Raw genomic sequence first — 24,207 nt, forward strand, 5'->3', positions numbered from 1 at the left:
CTTTTCGGCAGGATCCCGGGAATCTCATCTGGCAAATGTCCTCAATCAAACGTCCAGAGTACACACTGCTGTGGTTTGATTTAGCAATGCAACATTTGCTGACAGGAGTAATAAACCATACCAGCTGTTGGAGAATATTACACTTATTCCCTTCTGACATGCTTCTGATTAATTTTTACCAAAGAACACTATAATACACAATTTATTCATTGGAGCCCTTTCCCTCTTTTGTCTGTATTTACATTTTGCAACTAATGGGCAATGCAAGGTTGGACTGAGGGCAAAACTTATAAAATGCCAAGTTAATTACAAGATCAAATAAATTGTTTTCCCAAAATATCGTATATGCTTATGAACCCATATCTGCAGATTAGAATATACTCTAAAGCAGGATGCTAACAAAGATTATCCCAGGTCTTTTCGCTCTCAGACTGTGAAGTTGGGCCAGGTGTGGCACTATACAGGTATTTATTAATAAAAAGTCCCAAGTATTTTTCCGTCTGAGAGGGATGCATCTTTTTCTAACGTTATGCAATCCAGTCCTGGTTGGGTATGGTGCAGCTGCACAGACCTTTCCCAGCCGCCTTCCTCGGCATCTGCTCCAACATTTATTTCACTGAGTCTCAGGCCTCTGACACCCTGAACTTCCTCCACAGAGATCAGAAATACCAGCAAGGCTCAGACATTGTTTTTATTATCTATTTCAGCTTCAGAATTTCCTGTGAAATTTTCAAAGCTACATTAACTAAATCAGAGTTTCCCGAGGTGACACTTTCAAACAAAATGCATCGGCTTGGACAACAGAGAGGCCGTGTTCTGATGAGGGAAACAGCCTTGCTGGTCCTCTGCATCTCATCAACTCCCCATTTATTTGCAGTTTTCAGCTAACAAAATGTTGCCTCTGCTGCTGATCTCTCTTAATTTCTTCCTTTCTTATTGGCCTTGTGAGTAGATATTTGGCTGGTTGGAACACGATTCCACTGTGGGCTGTAATGGATAGCATATTGTCCTGATTTATTGCCTGCTGGGATTAAGCGTCTGTCAAAGGCTGAAGGAATCTCTCAGACTTCCAAGAGCTCTGTTTGCACAAACCCGTTCCGCCCCTGTGTTGCGGAGGGGGTGGGTGTTTGTCCCTGATAAAAGGTTGGCCCGGGCGGTTCATCTTCAGCGGCAGCGGGAGGCGGAGGAGCCAGAGGAGCCAGAGGAGCCGGGACTCCCTGCAGCTTCTGCAGGGCAACGAGAGGCCCGTTTGCTGGTAGAAATGGGCAAACAGGACCTCGGTTGTATTTTTCTCACCCTTTTTTGCACAATGGCTCTGACGCTGGACGGTGTCAGCTCCGTGTCTGTTGCAGGGCTTGGATATGTTGTTACAGCAGCTGTTGTGCTTTCAGCTGTGGTAAGTGATTAACATCACAATTAAGCATTGAAAGACTTCTGTTTTTCAATTACTTATAAGAGTCACGCTCTCTTTTAACTCTTTCTAAGGAGTTTGTCCAACGTTATAGTTGGAATTTGGGAGAAACTAAGTCAGGCTGACTGGAATAATGATGTTAAAATTCCTGGTTTTCTATCTTTGTTTGAGATCTGATTTCAGTTTAGGAATCACTTTGGTAGCTAACTTCCTATTTTGCTTTCTAGTTTGTAACATTCTTTATTTCTGCCTTGAAAGCTGAGTGTCCATCTTTTGTCCATCACCTACTGTGAACTATCTTCTTTGTCAAAATACTGGATGCTTCTAATGTAACATTTTAATTTTTTCTTCCCTGTTATCTGATACCACTCAAAGGCATGCTGTAATATACAGACAAACTTCCTTTGCCAATATGACAGAAATGTTTTCTTTCAGTGTTATCCAAGTGAATTCTTTTGTACTATTGTTATAGAAAAGTGTTCATTATTTTTTTAAAAAAGAATGGATTGCATATTGTTAATACATTGCATTAGTATGACAATACACGTATTAAACCAAAATTGTGATGTCCTTGGGACAGGATGTTGTGTATATTACTGTAATTCCTATATGGGAACAGTTACACAGAAGTACTGAAGTAACATGTCAGAACAGAAGACATATAAGAAGCCTGTTAATTATCTAACTCTTTGATGCTATTCACAACATTTTCAGAAAGAGCTGGATAAGATAACACAGGTTTTAGGGAAACTGTAAATAAAGTTTGTGCAAGATGTACAACACGTGTAGTTAAAAGGAGGTTTATTTCCTACAGTCTTGAATGTTGTGCAGCATTTATAGAAAAGAATAGTCAACAAGTGGATTAGTCTTTCACTTATGTGCCATATTGAAAAACTATACATTAGCAAAGAAAATATATAGAGTAAAATCAGGAGAGGTAGGTGAATAACAGAGAAAATAGAGTCTAGGAAAGAGTAAATCAGGAATAAGCCAGGAAGCAGAGTCAATTGGAAGTAAAAATTCGCAGCGATCAACTGAGAGACATTCCTCCCCCACTTTTTGTTTTTCCTTCAAAATTCAGTGCAACAGAAAAAAAGGAAACTTTCCACTTGTTGCCTGGAACACTAGTTAAGAGATCAAATGCAATGTATGTACATGTGTGTTTCCTCGTACTACGTGTGTTGACCCCCAGCCTTTGTCTCGCCCCCAGCCGGTCAGCATGGTGGAACACGCCGAGTTTGCCAAGGCTGGGAAGGAACCCGGCCTCCAGATCTGGAGGATCGAGAAATTTGATTTGGTACCAGTGCCAAAAAACCTGTATGGAGACTTCTTCACAGGAGATTCCTATCTGGTGCTGAACACCATCAGGCAGCGGAGCGGGAACCTCCAGTACGACCTGCACTTCTGGCTGGGTGAGTGTGCTGGGAGTGCCCGGCTGAACTGGGAGCCCAGAGCCAACCCTGGGCCTCTCCCTCCAGCAGGTGTTCCCCAGGGGAATCAAAAGTACCGGCAGTACAGTGAGACTGCAATTTTGGGTGCATATAGTGTTACCTGAAATATTTGAAACGGTTTCTGCAACAGTGAGCACAGCCATCTCTGTACCTAGAAATACCGCTTTCTGATGGAGATGGCCCCTGCTCTCCAGGGGCTCACAGAGAAGACAAGATCTCAGATGAAAGGGGCGGCTGAAATTCTTTCTGTTTGAAAGGACAGAGGTCGATTATTATCCTGACTCAATCAGTGGGATTTTCCCCTCAAGTTCAGATCTAACTGGCCTTCTGCAGTAAATGTCACGCAGTAACATGGCAAGGCTTTCTCCATGTCTTGCAAAACTGAGACTCTGACAATATCATAGTTAAAGCTATGTAAAATACTTCCATGGTGGCTTGTCATATCATATCTGCCATCCGTCGGTGGGTTTTCCACACCAAACTTCTCCAGAGAGGCAAACTGGTGTGGAACTGGTGCCCCACTGGTATCTACAGCCTTCAGAAAGCTTGATAATGTGTCCCTGCAGATTCCCTGTCTGTGTGTTTGCTCCATAGCAAGTTTCCTTCCAGCACAGGGGGAAATGGCAAAAGCAAAGTGAGCGACGGCATCAAGGAGACAGCTATGGAGCAGTGGGGCTGCAGCGGTTATAGTGGTGTTGTGAGCCTGCCAGAAAAATATATAGTTTATACTGCTGTTTGGAGTCATTATTAGAGAAGTTTGGAAGTGGCTATTCTGCAGATGTTCCTGGAAACTAAACTTCCCAGCAATCTGCTTTCTCCCCGGTGTTTTTGCGCAGTTCAGTTTAGAGGCAGAAACGCTGCATTCCCTCCAAGTTGTTGCCTCTTCATTTCTTAGGAGATGAAAGCTCTCAAGATGAGCGCGGGGCCGCTGCCATATTCACTGTCCAGATGGATGATTACCTTCACGGGAAGGCTGTTCAGCATCGCGAAGTGCAAGGCCATGAGTCCTCAACTTTCCTGGGGTACTTCAAATCTGGCATCAAGTACAAGGTAGGTGATGACCAGGTCTTTATACTACCAGGCTGAATCGAGTTTGCACGCAACGGCATCCTGCCCACTGCCCAGTTCTCAGGAGAATGGGAATTGCCCTTTTTCCAGTTGCTTAAAAACCATCCTCAGCCAGATGTTTTCAATGAGTTGGAACTGACAGGGCAGAGAACAGCAGATCCCAGTGGGAGAGCTTTGGCTGAATTAGTAATACACAAGCAAAGCCCCAGGAAATTTTAGGAATCGAGATTTTGTTTTTCTTTGAGAAGCAGAGGAAAGAACAGTCCCAAGATGTCTGGAATTAATTGAAGAAACATCAATCTGAGCTAATGGAAAACACCTACCCAGTAGATTTAATTTCTCTGCACTTATATAACAGAGTTTGACCTTCCCAATCTCCTCTTCGGTGCTCAGCCCACCTCTTAAGCATATCTAGTGTTTTGGTAAAGCAGATGAATAGTAGTGGGAGTTACTCTTCCATGCCATTGCAGCAAAGTGAAATAGAAGTAAAAACATAAACTCAAGAACAGTTATGTTTGTTAGGAATCCAATGGCACAAGAAAAGAGATATCAGGTCAAATGCTTGCAAAATGTTTACATTTCCTCATGTCTGAGAGTTTCCTTGTCTTTCTGTTTTGCTTATTTTCCACTCAGTTGTTGTTATTTTCATTCATTTGAATTTGGTTATGCTTTTTCTGAGGATAACTGACATGAACCCTGTTCTCTACATGGTTAAGTGATTCCAAATATCTCATTATCTGCAGAGAAGGTGAATCCTCAGGTTGGGATAATTTCTAATAGGCAGTACATATAATACATGTGGAAATATGCTCTTCACCCCACTAGTCCTATTAAATCCTATTAATACTTCAACTTACTGTGATCTTATTCAAATTTTGAGATCTCCAACTATATTATATCAGTGTCCCTTAGACGCTGTGGGAATGGATAGCTGGGATGTATGGATAGATATATGCTATACAAATGCCCAGCCTGGGCAAACCAACGCTCTCTGCAAACTGCTGCTGACTTTCCTGTGAGATGCAAAAACTCACCGACAACAAATCAGGAGGGTTTTCAGTTTTTCTGAAGCAGCAGCATGAGCGTGAATTGTTGCTCCCTTGTTTTCCCTCAGGCTGGTGGTGTGGCTTCTGGCTTCAAACATGTGGTTCCCAATGAAGTGACCGTGCAGAGGCTTCTGCAGGTCAAAGGCAGGAGAACAGTCCGAGCGACGGAGGTCCCCGTGACCTGGGAGAGCTTCAACACAGGGGACTGTTTCATCCTTGACCTCGGCAGTGTAAGTACCGTGTAAAAGACAGGTTTAGCAGACTTTCAGGGGCTGGAAATGTCTGATTATTTCACGTAAGGATTTTTTTCCCCACTCTGTTGAAGCTATATCAAGTGTTGAGTATTCTGAAACACTGTTTAGCCAGCCTAACATCTTCCAGTCCCAGCCACACTGCCAGCTCGTCTAGAGAGGGGGTTGTCCCGCTCTGACTGCTGCTCGCTCTTTCTCTTTTCCTGCAGAACATCCATCAGTGGTGTGGCTCCGACAGCAACCGCCAAGAACGGCTGAAGGCCACTGTGCTGGCCAAGGGGATTCGGGACAATGAGCGGAATGGTCGCGCCAGGGTCTACGTCTCGGAGGAAGGAGCAGAGCGGGAGGAAATGCTTCAGGTTATTCGCTTTGTCCATTGGTCTGTGCTGGAGTGGGAAGGGCAGTACATGGAAGGATGGGTAGACATGCTCAGTATTGTGTGTATCGTTAGATAGGAAGTTTTAGTGGTATAAATACTCAATTTAATGCAGACTTGGTCTTCTGCATCGCTGCGACATCAGAGTATATTTTCACTGTTGTTGATCTAGAAGTTTCTTCTAATTGTTCTTGTGGCTGGAGCATCTGGGGAACAGAGATCCTCTTGGATTAGTTGGTCATGTTTTTTCTCTCTCTCACAGGTCCTGGGACCAAAGCCCAGTTTGCCACCAGGAGCTGCCGATGACACCAAAACTGACACCGCCAACAGAAAGCTGGCTAAGCTCTATAAGGTAACAAGAAGCAGATGGACACTGACGAATAACCTCATGGAGAATGGAGTGATGTTCGCACAATTAGATGGAGCTGGAATAGCAGAGAGAAGTTGAGCCCTGCTCTGTCTCGCTCTGCTGTTAGCTTTTAATGAAGTTTTATGTATGAACCTTGGTTGCTTACGCTGCATACCCACAAACTTTGTGTTGTCTTTTTCACCACTTTTGAGTGCAGTGAGACTTTCCAGAAATTTTTGAGAGAAAGGCAGAGTGAAATGAATGGAGATAAAAGGGAATTTTCCTTTGTGTCATCAGGCATTGTGTTAGAAAGATGACAGGAAAGAACTAGAAATAGTGAGCCTGAGAACCAGGATCTACCCCTTTCTACATCCAGTGAGCATGATGAAGTGATGAAGGTACCATTTGCCATCAGCTAGTGTAAGTGTAGAAGAATGTCCAAGACTTTTTGGGAGGAATTTTCTCTACAGCAGTCTCTGGTGATGATGTGGTGAATAACTGCCAAGATGGTTTGTAGTGTGTATCTTTATCCATTAGTAAGTACAGGAACTCAAGACTATTAAACCCACTTGATACAGGGAGGCCTGTTCACAGTTACCAAGACTGTTCCCTCCAGTTCTTGAATGTAGCTGGTTTGCTTTAGAAGATATTTCTTGGCTGCTTGTACGCCAAGGATATTTACCATTCTGGATCAATCTTTCTGTGGTCCAAGCAGTATCTGCTTTGCTACAAGCACTTGAAATCTTAAGAGTAAGTGTTTTGTTTTTGTCATACTGTTGCTGTGTCAAAGGTATCCTGTTTGAAAAACAATAGTGCCTGAAGCAGCCAATGCATTCAAATTTATTTCCCTTCCACTCCCTGAGTTTTGGACTGTCGCCATGAAGCTGGAGGGGGACAGATGATGCCTTATCTAATCTCCACGCTGTTATCACAGGTCTCCAACGGGGCCGGGAACATGGCAGTGTCACTGGTGGCAGATGAGAACCCCTTCTCCCAGGCAGCCCTGGGTACAGATGACTGCTTCATCCTGGACCATGGCACAGATGGAAAGATCTTTGTTTGGAAAGGTACCGTAGAGATGCAGGAGAGGCTGATTACCTGTGCACAGGATCTTCATCCAGTTACCAAGCCCTGTTTCTTTCAAGCCGGGTAGGGGAGCATACGCTTGATGGTGGTGGTGCTTTTCAGGGCAAGGTTGGATAGCATTAACAATCCCAGAAAAGCACTCTCATCTGAGATGTCAGGTGCTGAGGTACAGGCTCTTTAGTGTGGAGAATTAAAGGGAGGCTCCTGGGAACCAGGAAGAAAAAAATAATATTATAGTACAAAGGCAATCGTGCTCTCTCAGCCATCACAGAAGGTGTAAAAGAGATTGAACAATTGTCATTTGCTATTTGGCATCGTCTAGCTGGAAGGCTGGGCCCTTCTACTGTTCCAAAGGTGGAAGTAGCTGGGACAGTTCCTTCCCTGGGTGTGCAGAACTTCTAAAAGGTTGACCTCTTTTCTGTCTATTTTCATTAAAGGCAAGAGTGCCAACTCTGAAGAGAAGAAGGCAGCACTGAAAACAGCTTCTGAGTTTATTGATAAGATGGGTTATCCGAAACACACCCAGGTAAGGATGTGCAGCCCATTTTTGGCCAACCCCCAGACGCATTCAGAGTTCCTTTCTGCCACACAGGCCACTAAAACCCCAGAGCACAGCTCGTGTGAATTGTCACTGGCAGTCAAGTAGCTCCTGCTCTGCGTGATCTGCTCTTCTGCAGGGAGATATCGCAGTGTTGCTCCTGGGCTAACACTCTCCTTACAGTAGCATTTACCCCAGTACAACTAGTATTTAACATTTCTTTCTCTCAGATACATTTTTACCTTTCCCATGACCTTCTCCAAAGAGTGAAAAAGAGAAGGTGTAGATAAACCTGCCCTTCTTGTTCCTAGGGAGATGATTCTAAAGGCTTATCTTCCCTTCAGCTTTTCTCAGAACTCACCTGAGACTTACTCTGCATCCCACAGCATATTGAGACCCGTATTGTTGGTTGGGTAGTATGGACCTTCCAGGTGTAGTTACACAGAGGCTTAAAGATTGTATAACACTGACTTGAAAGAAACAGAGCACTTCAAACTCGTAGTCACGAGCAACAAACAGGTAGTTTGTCATGTGTCTTTCCTCATGGAAAAGATCTGCCCCAGTGTGGTAATACCTGGAGGTGCTACCGATTGCTGTGTCTCATTGTGGTGTTGGTGAGACCTGACGTTGCTCTCAGTACCGACCGCATCCTGGCACCGAGCGCTGCGCAGCTGTGATCTCAGAGTCGTACCCGGCAGCTCTGTCAGGGTGAAGCCAGGCTCTCATGGAGCAAGGAGCAGCCCGAGCTGGAGCCGTGTGGGATGGGGACACGGCTGCTCCTGTTGAGCTGGCTCATTCGTTTCAGGTCCAAGTTCTCCCGGAGAGTGGTGAGACGCCTTTGTTTAAGCAATTCTTCAAGAACTGGCGAGACAAGGACCAGACAGAAGGACTGGGCCAGGCTTACGTTTCTGGTCACGTTGCCAAGATCGAGAAGGTGCCTTTCGATGCTGCCACCCTGCACAGCTCCAAGGCCATGGCTGCCCAGCACGGCATGGAGGATGACGGCTCTGGCAGGAAACAGGTGAGCGGTGTCAGAATCCCTTAGGGAAGGTTTCCAGAATTTTGTTTGCTGCTTGATGGCATTCCTGCAAAAGCAGCCAGACAAATGGAGGCCTGAGAGTCATCACCGCTGCAGTTTTGTTCAGGCTGGGCTTTCAGCGCATTCCCAGCAGGTGGGGCTGTGGGACCACGAGCTCTGGGAGGCTGAACTGGGGAAGAACACGGAGCAGGAGCTCTGTCAGGAAAGTGCTGATTCTGCTGTCGTGTTGAACTCAGAATGTTTCTGCTCCTCTCATTTTCTAGATTTGGAGAATAGAAGGCTCAGAGAAAGTGCCAGTGGATCCTTCAACATACGGCCAGTTCTATGGAGGGGACAGCTATATTATCTTGTACAATTACCAGCATGCTGGGAAACAGGGACAGATTATTTACACTTGGTAAGAAACTTTTCCTGGTGCCAGTTGGGAAATGCTGTGGGGCTATGTGGGGCTGAGAGCCTGCTTCTCCAAAAATGGATCATTGCTGGTTCCTACTTACAGAGGATCCTTGGGGGATAAAATTTCACCCTGGCTAACCTTCCTGTGCAAACAAAACAATACCAGAGGTCTGGAATGTTTTATCTGAAGTGGAAAAATGGGAGGAATTACTGTGCTTGTGTTTTCTTTCCTTTTTTTTTTTTTTTTTTCCTCCCCACTAGTAGTTATTCCCTTCTTTGGATGAAGTTCTAGTTCTTTTTACAGAGTTCCTACATCTTTTGAGACCACTGTAACTAACTTTTGACACTCTGCCACCTTGGTTGGTGGCTTGACACCGTTACAGTTCCCAGGCTGTGCCCTTACAGGGTTTTCCAGCAGACAGTCTCACCACGATCGCGTTCCTGCGGGTCAGCAAGCAGAGGACACAGACAAGCCATCTAGCTGAAAGTAGAAAGGATGCAGTCTGCGTCAGGCTGCATGTGTAGCTCCTGATAACAGTACCACAGGCGTGTTTTTAAACTAGCTGCTAGAAAGATAATGGGAGATAGGCATGAAGATACTAAAGAATCTGTGCCTATTATCTAGAAAATCTTCTTATCTCCCTCTGTAATCACTGCGTTACAACACAGGATAATGAATTTCTGCTTCATGTTGAAAAGCTGCAGGGGTTTGATAACAGAGGTTTTTCTTACCTCTTTTTGACCCCTGTAAGTTGTGCGTGTGTTTTAGGGAAAGGGCTGAAAATAAAACTCAAGTTTTGCCTTGTCTTTCAGGCAGGGTGCCGATTCAACTCAGGATGAAATTGCAACCTCTGCATTCCTCACAGTCCAGCTGGATGAGGAGCTGGGAGGCAGCCCTGTGCAGGTAAAAACCCAAAAACAGCCACCCAACCAGCAAAAAACAGTACTGTGGGAATAAATTATATATATATATATAAAATATATATATGTTATGTGATACAACTGGCAGTGGAGAAACCCAGTCATGTAGCAGCAGCCTCCAGCACAGTGCGGGTGTTATGGAGGCTCATGTGCCTGACCTACACTCCAGCTATTACACAGGCAAGTTTTACAAGTGACTTGTATGAGACAGGAGGTTTTTTACGGCTGTTACTTGTTACCTCCGTTCCAGGGGATCACTCAGCAGGTAAAACGAAACGGCAATTGTGAAAGCTCAGGTCTGGTTTTGTGTGGGATGGAATAGCTGACCTCCTGTGACCATTTGGGTGCTATATGAATATTCCAGCTGGAAAGATGGTTGTAAGGGCTGTTTCTGGTGTATCTTGTGCAGGAGCCTAAAACTGACAGCAAGTTTCTTTTTCTCTAGAAACGAGTAGTGCAAGGAAAAGAGCCACCTCATCTGATGAGTATGTTTGGTGGAAAGCCCTTGATTGTTTACAAGGGTGGAACGTCTAGGGAAGGAGGGCAGACAGCACCTGCAGAAACACGGCTGTTTCAGGTCCGATCCAGCACCTCGGGAGCTACCAGAGCCGTGGAGGTATGTGGAGAGTCAGCTTCTGTGGTGGATTCACAGACCAATGGGAACATGATCCATTGGAACAGAAAAAGGGCCAAAATGAGCTTTCTGATGTAAACCTAAACATACTTTGAAAACCTTACAAGCTATTACACAATTCCTCTTTTCGCATGGATAGGTAGTGATAATCATTATTTTCTAATTAGTTTATAGAAATTACCTTGAATACATTAAAGCCATTTTCTCTGAAGTCCCCACTAGATGTTGCATCCTGCATACTATGATGCTTTTGCAACTGTTGAAAACCTTTAGGATCTGGCCATTGTGACTTATTCTAAGCCTGTGTGACAACAATGCTGAAGACAGTGCTGAATGCCCTATATGCAAATAGAACTCGTGCCAGGACATAGGTTAAGAGCCCCACTCCTTTGAAAGAGAATGCGCACAAAAAAAGACCTTGTGCAACAACAAAAGAGAGACAAAATCCTGGTTAATAGCTACAGGGGAGGCAAGAGCTCTGTTCAATATCTGCAGCAAGTTCGTAAGTCTTCAAGATGTTGTTGACATCTGTCCTTGTTGACACAGAGGAAATGCTGTTAGTGATTGATCAGCCTCAGCTGCAGGGATACTGCTCTGCAATGGTCCCCCCAGGAAGGCCTTAGATCTCCTGTCATACCCATACAGACTGGCACAATGACAGCTTGGAGCTTTCATGCCATAGGTCAGATGTGTCTGTAGATTACGGACAGAAACTATTTATTCTTCTCACATGGTTCAGTCTAACTCATGACTCAGATACAGGCGAATATACAACATATTTTATAGCCTGACATGCCTGTGTGGAATATATTTTTTACAGTTCATTCAACAATAGGTACTGATTTTTATTTTGAAATAATGGGCTCTGTGTACAGGACAGTTACATCTGACACTTGCAGTGTTGTCCCTTTTCAGCTCGATCCTACTGCCAGTCAGCTGAACTCCAATGATGCCTTTGTCCTGAAAACTCCCTCCGCTGCTTACCTTTGGGTTGGCCAAGGAGCCAGCGATGCTGAGAAATCAGGAGCACAAGAGCTGCTGAAAATACTGGGAGTTCGCCCCGTGCAGGTTGCTGAGGGCAGAGAGCCAGGTGAGGAGGGCACAGTGGAGACCGTGATCATTTCTGTGTAGCTGCACGTTTGCAGTAATTATTTCGTGGATATTTTCTTTTGTCTCCCAGAACAAGGAAATGTGGACGTGGGCACAGAGGGGCTTCTCCAAAGTATCTTCCTTATGTTTAACAGCTCACTCATGCCTGTAGGCCTTTGGGACTTTCTGCCATAGAAGAGTGCTTCAAGTCCTCCCCCAACCACGCTGCTACTGTGGTTTCTGTGAATAACTGAAGCATCGGTATCTTTTCCTTTCTTTTCCAGCTAATTTCTGGGCAGCTTTGGGCGGAAAAGCTCCTTACCGTACCTCTCCCCGGCTGAAGGATAAGAAGATGGATGCTCACCCCCCTCGTCTTTTTGCATGCTCCAACAAGAGCGGACGCTTCATGGTGAGTATCTGAGGAGACAGTCAATTAATTCAGCATCCATCTGGCAAAGCTGGGAGAAACTCAGTCCCAGTCTGCTCTGAGCCAACCAACAGGCCATTACACCTTACCTTCCTTCACGGCGCTGCCTCCAGAAGCATCAGCAGAGTTCTTCTGCAGAGACGGCAGCTGGTTCTGTTGTACTGTGTGTCAGCGCAGCAACTTTCTGAAGTGTCAAACTGGTCTTCCCCTGGTTAACAACTCGCATTTGGACTCCTCAAACTTTAACTCATGAATCTTTCAAGTAACAAGAGGCAGCGTTACAAGTCCTGGGCATGAGTGAAAGATGGTTTCTCTAAGGAGAGGGAGACAGATTTTTGTGTCCTGTGGTCTAAGAACACTTTTGTGACATAGCCCAAGTTGCACAGTCATGTACCACGCCAAAGTCTTTCTTAATGCATCTCACTGACAAGAGGCGAAACTAGAGCCTGTGCGAACTGGATTTCTCCTGTAAAGGTAAAATGGCATTTGAAGTATGTGCTCATCTGAACCTTATGTTTTCCAGATTGAAGAAGTTCCCGGAGATCTGACTCAGGACGACCTTGCTACAGATGATGTTATGCTCCTCGACACATGGGACCAGGTATGTCACATTTACCTAGCAACGCGAGGAGCAAAGAATATGCACTAATTGGCCCTAGATTGAGACCCAAATTACAATAGCTGGGAGAGTTGTTGCGTGTAGAGTCCATTTATCTTCAGGCCTGAGCACAAATCACCTCACCAGTGACACCGAAGAGAACTTAACCAAGAACTTGAGAACAGGGTTGGTGTCCTGCTGCTTTGCTTAGCTTAAGGACTGAGGAAAACAGGCGGTTTTGTATTGCACGTGCCCCCCCAATCTGTAAACTTCTCAAGGGCAGCATCCTCATCCTGGCGGGAGAGGTCTGTGAACCATTGTTAGGATTCAGCAGTTTAAGATACTGACACATTTTCTGTTATTTTTCATTATCAGATTGCACATAAATCAACCAAAAGGCAACTTAAGAGATTAATTTTGTATGTTTTATGCAAAAATGTTCAAAGATCTGCTTTTTCCTGATGTTAAGCTAGTGTATAACTTGTTCAGGTATCTGTAATTTATGGAGATAAAACGCAGTTAAAAAGCCTCTCATTATCTACCGATAGCTCTAGTCATGCAGGTCAGCAATGCAGGCACCTTGATGTGAATATGTTCTTGTCCTGTGTCATGCTCTGTTCACTGAGACTTTATCTAAATTATCACTTCCATAAAGAGATTGATTGTTGCTGAAATTCTATGAAATAATTCATATGGTTTATCTTATCTTTAGGTCTTTGTATGGATTGGGAAAGATGCCCAAGAAGAAGAAAAGACTGAGGCTTTGAAATCGGGTAATGTCACATTTTCCTCTCTGAACTAACCATTTCTTATTTTCCCACTATCTGATCATAAGGCAGGCTATTTAATATACTGAGAACCATACCTTGATCACAGCATAAAATTCAATGTTGGGATCAGTCAGAGAGGTCACATCTCTCAAGAAAAGGAGGATCCCCAAGATCAGCACAAAGAGGTGTCGTGTTCAGACACATGGTGCTCAGCCCCCAACACTGAAAAATTACCCTGGTGCGGGTAAGCGGGTGAAGCTGCCACTGTATCTCTACAAACAAGTGCCAGTCTTCTAACAGGTGTAGACAAAACCATAGAGTGAAAACTTGTGAGGTTTTTTTCTGTTTAAATGAAATTGTATCTCTAGCATCCATTTAGCTACAATTAGCTGTTTCAGCTGTTGTGCCACATGAGATTTCCTTTTACTTGTGTGTTTTCAGCTAAACGGTACATTGAAACGGATCCGGCCAGCCGCGATAAGAGGACTCCGGTCACGGTCGTTAAGCAGGGCTTCGAGCCGCCAACCTTCTCCGGCTGGTTCCTGGGCTGGGACGATGACTACTGGGCTGTGGACCCTCTACAGAGAGCAATGGCAGATGTGGATGTCTAAGCAACGAGGTTTTTCTTTTTTTCAAATGGAGCAAGTTTAGTGCCTTCAATGCCTTCAAGAGCTACTTCCTCCTGTAGGATGCATGTTAACAAGGCAATGATGTTAATAGCCAATTAGCTGTGCAATAATTACCGAAAACAATCATGACCAGTCATTGGCCCTACTCCTTGCTTTGATTATATTTAATACAATAAAGCTTGTATGGAATATGTGAAGAACAGAAACAATGGGGTTTGTTACGAAGAAGAAAACATTAAACAGAACCTGTAGATCCCACATTTGAACTTGCTTGAAACAAATACACCTTGGTAAACTAAACTGTCTTTGGGCCATCTTTTGCACATGCACTTTTTACTAAATGGTTAACATCAATTTGGGGGTTTTGGGATTGTCTTGCGTTCCCCTCACCAGAATTATGAGCATTTAATACCCTAATAAATTAACAGGATTCTACTCTATCAGAAAGTCACTCCTGAGTAAGCAGCCTGTGTTTTTATTCAGGATGAGAGCAAAAAGCACGCTTCTGGTGTCAACAAGAACTCCCCGGGTGCCCATCTACAGTGGCAACACCTTCCCCAAGGCTCAGCCTCAAGCTGTGTGGTTACTGTTTCCCACTTCAACTAATGCGAATTATTACATCTTTGTTAACCATATTTCTACCCCATTCCCAGCAAAAAGTCCAGCTCAGCTTACGTTAACTGAAGCACTGACAAACAGAGGCAGATGGTTATACGGCTTTTATGGCGCGGAGGAAAAAAACCCACACGTTCAGAGCAGAGAGGCGACACCGAGCGGCTGCAGCCCCAGCGGTGCTTGGGTGTCTGCTCCCCAGTGACACAGACAGCGCATCAAGGCACAGGTAAAGAGACAAACTAATACCCGTCAATGCAGAACTGATCGTAGCAGAAAGGTGATACAAATTAGGAACTTTATGCTCGCTAGTGATAAAAAGGCAGCACCAACAGGTAGATCACTAGTTTTTTAGAATAGATACATAAACAATACAGCATCTTCTGTTAAACATCACCACCCCTGCTAATTACAGAGACCTTACTTCCTAGAGGAGCAGGTTTTAGACCTGGATAAAATGCAGGAGTCAGTACTTTGGCTTTTTCAAATCATTTTAGAGACAGATAAAGGCAGACCCAGCAACTTATCAGTGCTTTAAAGCAGCGTAAATCCACACAGACACATCATTAACAACAGAACAGCCCATCACTGACTGCAAGCGCATTGTGTCCATAACCATGGGATTTCTGTGTGGCAGAACAGAGATTAAATTTCCACTAATAACTGTTTCTCATGAATGGGGGACTATTTTAGAGACTATGAGCCTGATTTTCAGCGGTACCCAGTACAGTACTCTCGCTCCCGTATCAATGTCTGTTATTTTCCTTGCATATGCCAGAGGTGCAGTCCCCATGACAGCAATTTGCCCCCTGCATCGCCTGCAGCCACGCCCCAAGAGAACACACTTTGGTGCTCAGTTCCTTGGAAGGCTCCAGACCCAGCTGTTCAAAGGCTTCTCTTTCCAGATGTTGGATCATCTCATCTTCACCACAAATGGTTTTATAAACTATTTGAAAATGGGAATGTCCCATCCAGGCCATGGATACATGCTTGTTTAAGACCACAATCTGCCTGTTCTCATTTTGAGAGGTTTTCGATTTCCAATATTTAAAGTGTCCATATTCACAAACATTACATATAAGCTTTGTAGCACACTCAGTATAACAGAAGAGGTTCCTCACTAAATCCACTTTGTTTACAAGGCCATAAGCTAGAATACACAGGGAATCCAGTGCTGCAAACATTCACTGTAGCAAAAACCCCAGCCCACGCTCTCCTCCCACTCTCGCTAGCGCTTTGCATCTATGAGGCCCTGCAGCATGTTTATGGGCAATGGGAAGACGATGGTGGAGTTCTTCTCCGCAGCAATGGTGGTCAAGGTCTGCAGATAACGAAGCTGAAGAGCGGCGGGGGACTCCGTAATAACCATGGATGCCTCTTTCAGGGCCCTGGATGCATTCATTTCACCCTCAGCTGCAATTACCTGAGGAAGCAAACGAATGAAATTTGGTTTGTTCTGACACAGTAATAAACTAGAAATCTGTAGTATGACTTCAGCATTAAGTCACATGCCAAAGACACCACTTGTCACCGAGCACGAAGGGAGAACATGCATCTGCCCTGTCCTGGACAGGACGGCTCTAACTGCCCCTGAGCGTTTTTTACTCCAAACTTCAATATTTAGCATCACCTTCTCCCACCTCAGGAGGGAATAAGATATCATGACTGAACTGATCACTAGTCAGCTTAAGCATGACAAAACTAAATATGACAGCTGTTTTATTTCTCATATGAAGTAACAAACAGAAAACCAAGGACTTGCCTAGAATTTGTGCTAGTCAGGAAGAAGCTGGAAGTAAGTTTGGCTTCTAATTCACTGCAAGCTCCAGCTAATAATCTCAAAATTGTTCTGTTTATGATTTAATTTTGGAGTGTGGTAAAAAATAGAGATTCTGCATTTTTGAAGGAAATCTCATCTGTGTGTTTCAAGATGAAATAGAGCAAGCACCCAGACACAAATCCACCAAACCCCTGCCGTGCACCCCCATCTGCTACTACACAATCTGGCTGAGAACCTTCATCCTCTACATCAGCACATTCAATTATTCACGAAGAAAAAGAAGAAAAAGAAATCCAAAGCCACATGCTGATGTTATTACCTTGGCTCTCGCCTCCCGGGCAGCTTCTGCTTCTGCAGCCATCGCTCTCTGCAGCTGGACAGGCAATTTCACATCCTTGATCTCCACACGTTCCACCTTAATGCCCCAATCATCTGTTGCCTCATCAAGTGTGGCCTATATATGGCAGAATAATTAAGTCATCTACCTGGCTGCAAACAAATGTCTAAATTTGAAAAATTACCAATAACCCAAATGAATTATCTTACAGTTCTTGGACTTTAAGGACTTCAGTATTTATATTATTATTAGATTATTATAAAAGCATAGTAAAAGCATATGAAAGTATAAACTAACAAAAACCCCAAACAAACAGAAGCTTGATGAATATATTGAAGGAATTCTGTATTGCCATTCTGCTCCAGAGGAGCCCTCCTCTCCCATATCCCTCGTTCCCACTTCCCAGCCCCACTGGTCCCTCATTGCTTTAGTCCCTCATTTTTATTATACAGAATGCCATCCCAATAACTCTCGATAGGGTTTTACCTAAAGCTCCAAATCACAACTTGGGAAAGTAAAATAAATCCACACCTGGAAGTTATCCCTGGGATTGCTGCCTAAACCAATTTTTTGATGGATTGCTTGAGTTGTTCATACCTGCATGCTGTGTGCAATTTCTTCACGATCAGAGAGAATCTGAGAAAGGTTTTTGGTCCCCAGAACATTCCTCAAAGTTGTCTGTGCTAGAAGACGGGTGGCTGAGTCAGCGTTGGTGATATTTGCTACAGCAAGGGTAGCATTCTGAACTCGGTAATAAACCACTCCGTCCACGTTAATCGTCACAGAGTCCTTGGTCAGGATCTGAAAAGCAATGGGGAAAGCATCTAATAATTAACTATGTATATATTGAATATAATTATAATTACATATTTGTTTTACTAGACAAACTCCTATTTTTTCCAGGGTAAAGCAACCATCTTGAAAACAAAAGGTGTCATACACATATGCTGCACCTGACCATGTCTATGTACGGATGCACAAACCTTCCAGTACAGCCCTGCAAAGCTAAGACTAAATATGGGATGAGAACACTTCTCACTGAAAAATAAACTCTGTTAGCTTTGCCATAATGTTGTTTCTAACTCACTTCTTCCAATTCACAGAGGGATCTGCAATTCACACAAGTGACAGGAAAAAAAAAATCAGAAATTTACACTGAAATACATCTACTCTTTTACCTGGGAAACTTTAACGCTTGTATATCAAGCAAAAGATGCACTTGCAAAGGTGGACATATTCTTGAAGGTTTAGAAGAGGCTAGACCAGGAAGAAGCATTAATATGAACTATATTTTAAAGTTAAGTTAAAAAGAGATTGAAGTATGCCGTATGATCATGAGGTGTCCTAGTTCCACGTTGGACAATTACTGTTACGTTATTTGACAAGAGAGAGGGACATGCGAGCTACTTCGCCTTCAAGATTTCCCTGCTCTGTCCTCCCTAAACTACCTATTTTAGCAGGTTTTTCATAATAGCATGAGATAAACAAAGAATGAGTCACGTGCACAGAAACGATGTTGTACAAATAAAAATGTAGTTTTGCTTTTACCTACTGAAACCAAACCAAGCAAAATCCTCAAGCATAATTTAATCAAGCCTAAAGAAGAGCTGTACAACTGATGGCTTCACTAATGGCACATGAGCGGCTGGAGCGCGTTCTGCCTGCCAGTGATTAGGTTTCTACCAATTACCCTTCGGAGTGCACCAAGACAGCGGCCATTTGTCTAAATCTACGACTAACGATGAGCAATAAACCACTGAGCAAATCTGACAGGAAACAGACGCACCGGGCAGGCTGCGACACGCACCTTTGTCTGGCAAAATACACCAGATATGTCAGGGATACAGTTATAATCAACACGCAATTCTTCACTAACTTATTTCAGAGGGCTAGTTGCTTTTTATTCTTTTGTTCGGCTACCTTAATATCATAATCTCATGCCATTATTGTCGCTAGTTTATACCTCCATACAAATTGGCACAGGAAAGATCACTGCTGCTTCGGGAAATCTTCCAGATTTCACAGAAACAATTAGAGAACGTTGCATGAAGTCCAGCAGTCTGCATTCCAAACCCCTCCCAGCTCTCGGGCAGTATTAAGTTATCTCATTTATTCCTTAGAGGGCAGCATAATTTGTTTTCTTTCAGGGATCTTATCTTCTTGAATGATATTACTGAAGGATATATGCATTCTTCACAGTACATAGAACTTGCACAAGAAACCTACAATTCAAACTACACGCTACACAATATTGAGAGGGGAAAAGGAAAAAGAAAATGCAAAAAAAGAAAGTGCAACAATCCTGCAAACACTTTAGCAGGTATAAAGGCAAGTGCGAACTCACCTCTTGGGGAGGAATATCAAAGGAGATGGTCCTCATATCAACCTTGATGAAGCTGTCTGTGCAGGGCAGGACAAAAAACAAACCTGTGCAAAAAGTCCGTTCAAGAAGACGTGAAAATGGGTCATTAAAATAGAGGAAACTTGCTATTGAAGTAAATCCAACCACTGTGTCTGTACAGCCCTCTTTGTAATGGGCTCAGCGGCATGTTCATTAGTTGCTTTCAACCCAGGATAAGATTTGTCAAAAGAGTACACTGAGAAACTTCAGTTTATTCAGGTCTAGCTTGTTTGGAGAACTTTAATATTTGGGAAAAATACCCAGAACTGTAAAAAGCTACTTTTGAAAATTGGTCCCACAGTTACATGTGGGGCCTAATTCTGGCAAACAGAATCTATCAACCTCCTCCTGTTCTGGTGGGTCACTGGAATTCTTCAGCTTTACAGCAATGGGGAAGTTTTGCAAAACGTGGATGAAAACGAAAGAAGAAGCGATCGCCCCCTCCTGTCCCTTTGAGCAGCTGGAGCAACAGCTGATTCTTTCGGTTCTCATCAGAATTTCATATGTACACAGGAAACTTTCAAAACTATCAAATAATTTAATTGCTTCTATTCCTTTTGAAGAACATCGAGGCTTTCAAACCATCTAGGTTTTAACTGACACACTAACCTTTTTTTTTCCAAGATGGCACATTTGATACCATTGCTCCTCCCTTCACATTCTGTGCTTTTGATCCCACCTGCAGACCGTGTGTTAACTTAGCAGATCTGGGTAAGACTCACAGAGAATTACTTTACTGTCTTCTCCATATAAAGTAACATCCTCTTACAGGAACTTACAAGATTCTTGAGAAACCCACTTGCCAGTCTAATGCAACGTCTCTAGACAGCCGTTATTTTGCCAATGACTTAAGTAGAACAAATACCAAAATGCTCCCCAGGACATACCTGGTCCCTTTGCTCCCCCCTTTAAGATGCGTCCGAGTCTGAATATGATGGCTCGCTCGTATTCCTTTATAATCTGTAATAAAGAGCCGCACATCGTGCAAGGGTTTCCAGAAGCCACATGATCGATTCCAAACTACTGTAACACACGTTTCTATCCTGGCTGCTTTTGAGAATTTTCGCCTCAACTTTATTATCAAAAAGCAAGCAGCAAAAGGAACAATCAGGACAATACTCCACAAGAAATATTCTGCAGACTGTGGCACCATCTATCACCAGGGGAAGCAGCAGCACGTCAGCTGTGCAGAGCGAGCGGCCGCCGGGAATATCCTGGCAACCACAACACAAAATGCCGTGTATGTGACCCTGAGGTTCTGCCAGCTCCGATTCTGATGATATGTTTTGGGCAAAACAAAGCAGGAGATTTTACTCCGGCCTGGAAACCGAAATATCAAACTCAAAGCGATCTGATGACACATTCTCTAAGAATCTGTCATGTACAGCCACAGATATGTACATACTTTTATTTACATACTTCATACTTACGCACATACGTATCTAGGAAGAGGTCTTCTTAAAAAAAAACAAAAAAAAACCAAAAAAAAACCAAAAAAAAAAAAAAAAAAAAAATCAGTCCTCCAAGAGTAATTATCCTGACCTTCCAAACTGCCTTATCTACTGTAACAGCACTTATGTTTTTTTAGTTTGAAGATTAATGCACTGAAATGTTAGGCCTGCTATAGTTCAAGAAAGAATACAATTAATTTGTTTTTAAACCAAGTAAATAAAATAGCAATAATAACCCCTAGGAAGCATCTGCATTGCTTCAAGTTTTAATCCAACTTAGCAGTAAACAGTTTTACCTTTATGCACATCCAGATTGATATGGGAAATGTAAGAATAGTGAAAAAAAGTGAAGTGATCACCAGGATCCATCCACACACACCAAGGCCAGTATCAGAGACATCTGCAAGAAAAGAGCAGAAATTCTCGGATTTTTGAAACCTGTTGAACATGAAGGTCCAAGTCACAAATAATGTAAAATTTCAAGACTGAGTAAGCGCACAGTGTACGGAATGAGCTTTCTTACTGCAATTATCTGAACATCTTACTCATGGGACTTGGATAAGCTCATCAACAGGTTGCTCTTCCCGGATTGCTCAGGCTGTGATAGATTACGCGCCTCTTTAAAAAACAAACCACGAGGAGAAAGAATATTAAAAAAAAATTAATTGAATCCACCTTCCATCCCTTTAAGGCTGACTAGAACAGTCACTGTTACTTTAGCAAGACATTATCACTCGGATCATCAAACAGCATTAACAATTTATAATAAGCACTTAGTGCTGGAGGCTGGGCCGGCGCGGCACACGCTTCACCGCGGCTCCTCTGCTGCTGCCAGGGCTACACAACCCAACAAACACCCGCCAAACAGCCAAACGTGCCAGGCTCCCCCGGCCGTGCAACAACCGCCACATTGCACCCGCGGGTACCCGGGAGAGGAGCTGAACACAGGGCAGGAGGCACCAGACAGAGACCTGCCCTTTCAGGCTGCTCCGCCAGGTCCAGGATGGGCTGAGGAGGAGTGAGGGGTGTTATTCGACTGCTGGGATTCCACTGTTCGCTAATTAGCCATCAGGAATAGCGAGGAATGCTACTTTCCATGAGAACTTTTCAGATGCTTCTCAAAGCATGGGAAAGAGCCACAATTATTACATCTATAATTTAAATTACATCTAATGCCATTTACTCTGTAGATATTTTATTACGACGAACATAACTGGCCTCCAAAACAACACATCACGCAGTAACTACAGAAGAAACCACCCCAGCAACACATCAAGTGTGACTTGCCAGGCCCCACCAAGGGGAGCGTCAGAGTGACGGCTGCTGGGGATTAATAACGAACATATTTACAGAATGAAATGCAGATCCTGTCCAAGGATACAGCAACCAGCCTGTGCCATTCGCCGTGGGGCCCAAATGGATCTGCAGTTATTTATACAACTACTCAGATCACCGAGCCAACACATTTGTATATGAAGCCATCTTATAAATACATTTCCTTCTCCAGTTGCAAACGGCAAATGTAAAATGAAGAATGCTTGTCTGTAGTACATTTCTGAACAACGCGGGTAACAGGAGAACACTCCAGCTCCCAGGGACAGAAACCGTTCTGTTATTTTAGGGCATCACCTCTAAAACCTCCTGACCCGGGTTACACTCGCACCTACCAACCGAAAGGCCAAAACCAACTAAAATAACAATACCAAGAAGTAAAAAGTAACTATAGCTTCATTGTCCAACTTGAGGAAACATAATCGACTTTCATCCCTTCCTCCAGTCACACCTATGGAACGTTCTGCGCAAACAAAAAGCGCTCAGGGTGTAAACAACCAGTCCCCCGATTCTTTCTGTTCTCCTTGCCTGGTGCGGCACCTCGGGGACTCCTCCTGTTGCCTCTGCTCCTCATTATCCCTTCAGCTTTCCCCTCGGTGACCCGAGTTACCGTACAGGAAAACAAAACACACCAAAAAAAAAACCACAAACCCCCCAAGTTACGCAGTTGGGGCCAACTCCCAGCGATGCTCCCGCACCGGCCCCCGCGCTGTTTCCAACGGGCTGCGGAGCGGTGAAGCGGCGCTGCCGGGCACCGGGCACCCCCCGGAGGGACGGGACACCCCCCGGCGGCACCGGACACCCCCCCGGAGGGACGGGACACCCCCCGGCGGCACCGGGCACCACCCGGCGGGACCGGACACCCCCCGGCGGCACCGGACACCCCCCCGGCAGCACCGGACACCCCCCGGCGGGACCGGGCACCACCCGGCGGGACCGGACACCCCCCGGAGGGACCGGACACCCCCCGGAGGGACCGGGCACCCCCCGGCGGGACCGGACACCCCCCGGCGGGACCGGACACCCCCCGGCAGCACCGGACACCCCCCGGAGGGACCGGGGGCGCTGCGGGAGCGCTGCAGACAGCGGGGGGAACCGGGAGGCGAGGGGGGAGCCGCTCCTCGCTCGGCCCGCGGGGTTCACTTTGCCGAAGGGGCTGCAAACTTCCCTCAGCGACTAAACAAAGTCGTAATTAAAACCGAAAGAGAAAGCGCGGGAGCGGCGGGAAAGCGCCCCGGGCTCGGAGCACCCGGGGAGCGGCCGGCTGCGCCGCGCTGCCCCCCGGGGTGTCCCCTTGCCCGGTTACCTTGCCCCCGCCGGGCCTTGGACGCGGCCCCCGCCTCGTGATCCGCCATGGCCGCCCCGTCCCGTCCCGTCCCGTCCCGTCCCGTCCCGCCCCCGCGGAGCCGCCGCCGCCCGTTGCCCCGCCCCGCCCCGCCCCGCCCCGCCCCGCCCCGCCCCGCCCCGCCCCGCCCCGCCCCGCCCCGCCCCGCCCCGCCCCGCCCCGCCCCGCCCCGCGAGCAGGGGGCGGGGCCGCGGGGGTGGCGCGCGCCGTGCGCTGCACGCGCAGCGTCTCGCACCTGAGGGGACGGGGCGGCCATGGCGGCGGCGGGCGCCCCTCGGCGAGGGGGCTGCGGGGCCAGGGCCCGGGCGGCAGCTGCCGGGCGGCCCCGGGAGGCAGGCGGGGAAGGGGCGGTAGCGGAGGCAGCAGCGTGGGGCCGGCCGAGCGGTGCCCGGCGTGGGCGGACGGCGGGGGCAGCAGCGCGGGACGGGGCGCTGAGGTGAGCGGAGCCCGCAGAAGGTTCGAGACGCGCCCTGGCCTCGTGTGGTGTGACATGCAGATGAGAGCTCTTAGTTGGTGACTTGTGAAGCGTGGTCTGAAATCAAAGAATAAGGGGCAGGTTTCAAACTGGTAAGGTTTGCCTATTAACCGCTCCGTTTGAGTGGTTCCTGCGTGCTGTTACACGCCGTGTTTCGTTCTGCGGTCATGCTGAAGTATGTGTCCAAAATGGGCAGGGAATTAAAACAATCCTAAAGAAAAAGTTGCTTTTCAAAACTTCACTCCAAGTTTGATTGCTACTTTTCTTCCTGACCCGTTGCAGGACATCAATGAAGAGTTCGGAGCTTTCATCCCTTTTTGAAGACACCAAAGACGCCAACGTTGTGACCTCTGCTGCTTTTCTACAAGGTTCATCCCGCAGAAACAGGTGTGTGT

General features: G+C 45.6%; 2 protein-coding genes across 3 annotated transcripts; one reads left to right on the forward strand and one right to left on the reverse strand.

Moving 5' to 3' along the window:
• The first annotated feature begins 1,152 nt into the window (after positions 1–1,152).
• Positions 1,153–14,379, forward strand: GSN (gelsolin). The gene is made up of 17 exons (XM_065648730.1): positions 1,153–1,396; positions 2,622–2,823; positions 3,758–3,912; positions 5,045–5,206; positions 5,437–5,586; positions 5,866–5,955; positions 6,887–7,019; positions 7,476–7,564; positions 8,382–8,597; positions 8,879–9,012; positions 9,825–9,915; positions 10,378–10,548; positions 11,482–11,656; positions 11,940–12,064; positions 12,606–12,683; positions 13,393–13,453; positions 13,892–14,379. The coding sequence occupies exons 1-17, from the start codon at positions 1,262–1,264 to the stop codon at positions 14,059–14,061; spliced, it is 2,337 nt and encodes a 778-aa protein (XP_065504802.1). The 5' UTR covers positions 1,153–1,261; the 3' UTR covers positions 14,062–14,379.
• On the reverse strand, positions 14,222–23,371 carry STOM (stomatin). Of its 2 annotated transcripts, none has more exons than XM_065648731.1 (7): positions 23,299–23,371; positions 20,957–21,060; positions 20,097–20,169; positions 19,153–19,235; positions 17,406–17,609; positions 16,791–16,925; positions 14,222–16,114 (listed from the first exon to the last, which is right to left on the reverse strand). In XM_065648731.1, exons 1-7 carry the CDS (start codon positions 23,345–23,347, stop codon positions 15,920–15,922), a joined length of 843 nt encoding a protein of 280 aa, XP_065504803.1. In that variant the 5' UTR covers positions 23,348–23,371; the 3' UTR covers positions 14,222–15,919. The 2 variants fall into 2 exon arrangements, with proteins under 2 accessions (XP_065504803.1, XP_065504804.1); XM_065648732.1 differs by lacking the exon at positions 23,299–23,371 and adding an exon at positions 21,206–21,224.
• Between the last annotated feature and the right edge of the window lie 836 nt (positions 23,372–24,207).

This window comes from Caloenas nicobarica, chromosome 19 (genome assembly GCF_036013445.1).
Source record: "Caloenas nicobarica isolate bCalNic1 chromosome 19, bCalNic1.hap1, whole genome shotgun sequence".
Taxonomy (NCBI): domain Eukaryota; kingdom Metazoa; phylum Chordata; class Aves; order Columbiformes; family Columbidae; genus Caloenas; species Caloenas nicobarica.

Coding starts and splice junctions, on each gene's coding strand:
- GSN (XM_065648730.1), top strand. CDS start 1,262: ATGGGCAAACAGGACCTCGGTTGTATTTTTCTCACCCTTTTTTGCACA. Junction 2,824..3,757: donor CGACCTGCACTTCTGGCTGG/GTGAGTGTGCTG, acceptor TTCATTTCTTAG/GAGATGAAAGCTCTCAAGAT. Junction 10,549..11,481: donor GAGCTACCAGAGCCGTGGAG/GTATGTGGAGAG, acceptor GTCCCTTTTCAG/CTCGATCCTACTGCCAGTCA.
- STOM (XM_065648731.1), bottom strand. CDS start 23,347: ATGGCGGATCACGAGGCGGGGGCCGCGTCCAAGGCCCGGCGGGGGCAA. Junction 19,236..20,096: donor GGGGGGAGCAAAGGGACCAG/GTATGTCCTGGG, acceptor CTTTTTGCACAG/GTTTGTTTTTTGTCCTGCCC. Junction 16,115..16,790: donor CCCGGGAGGCGAGAGCCAAG/GTAATAACATCA, acceptor TTGCTTCCTCAG/GTAATTGCAGCTGAGGGTGA.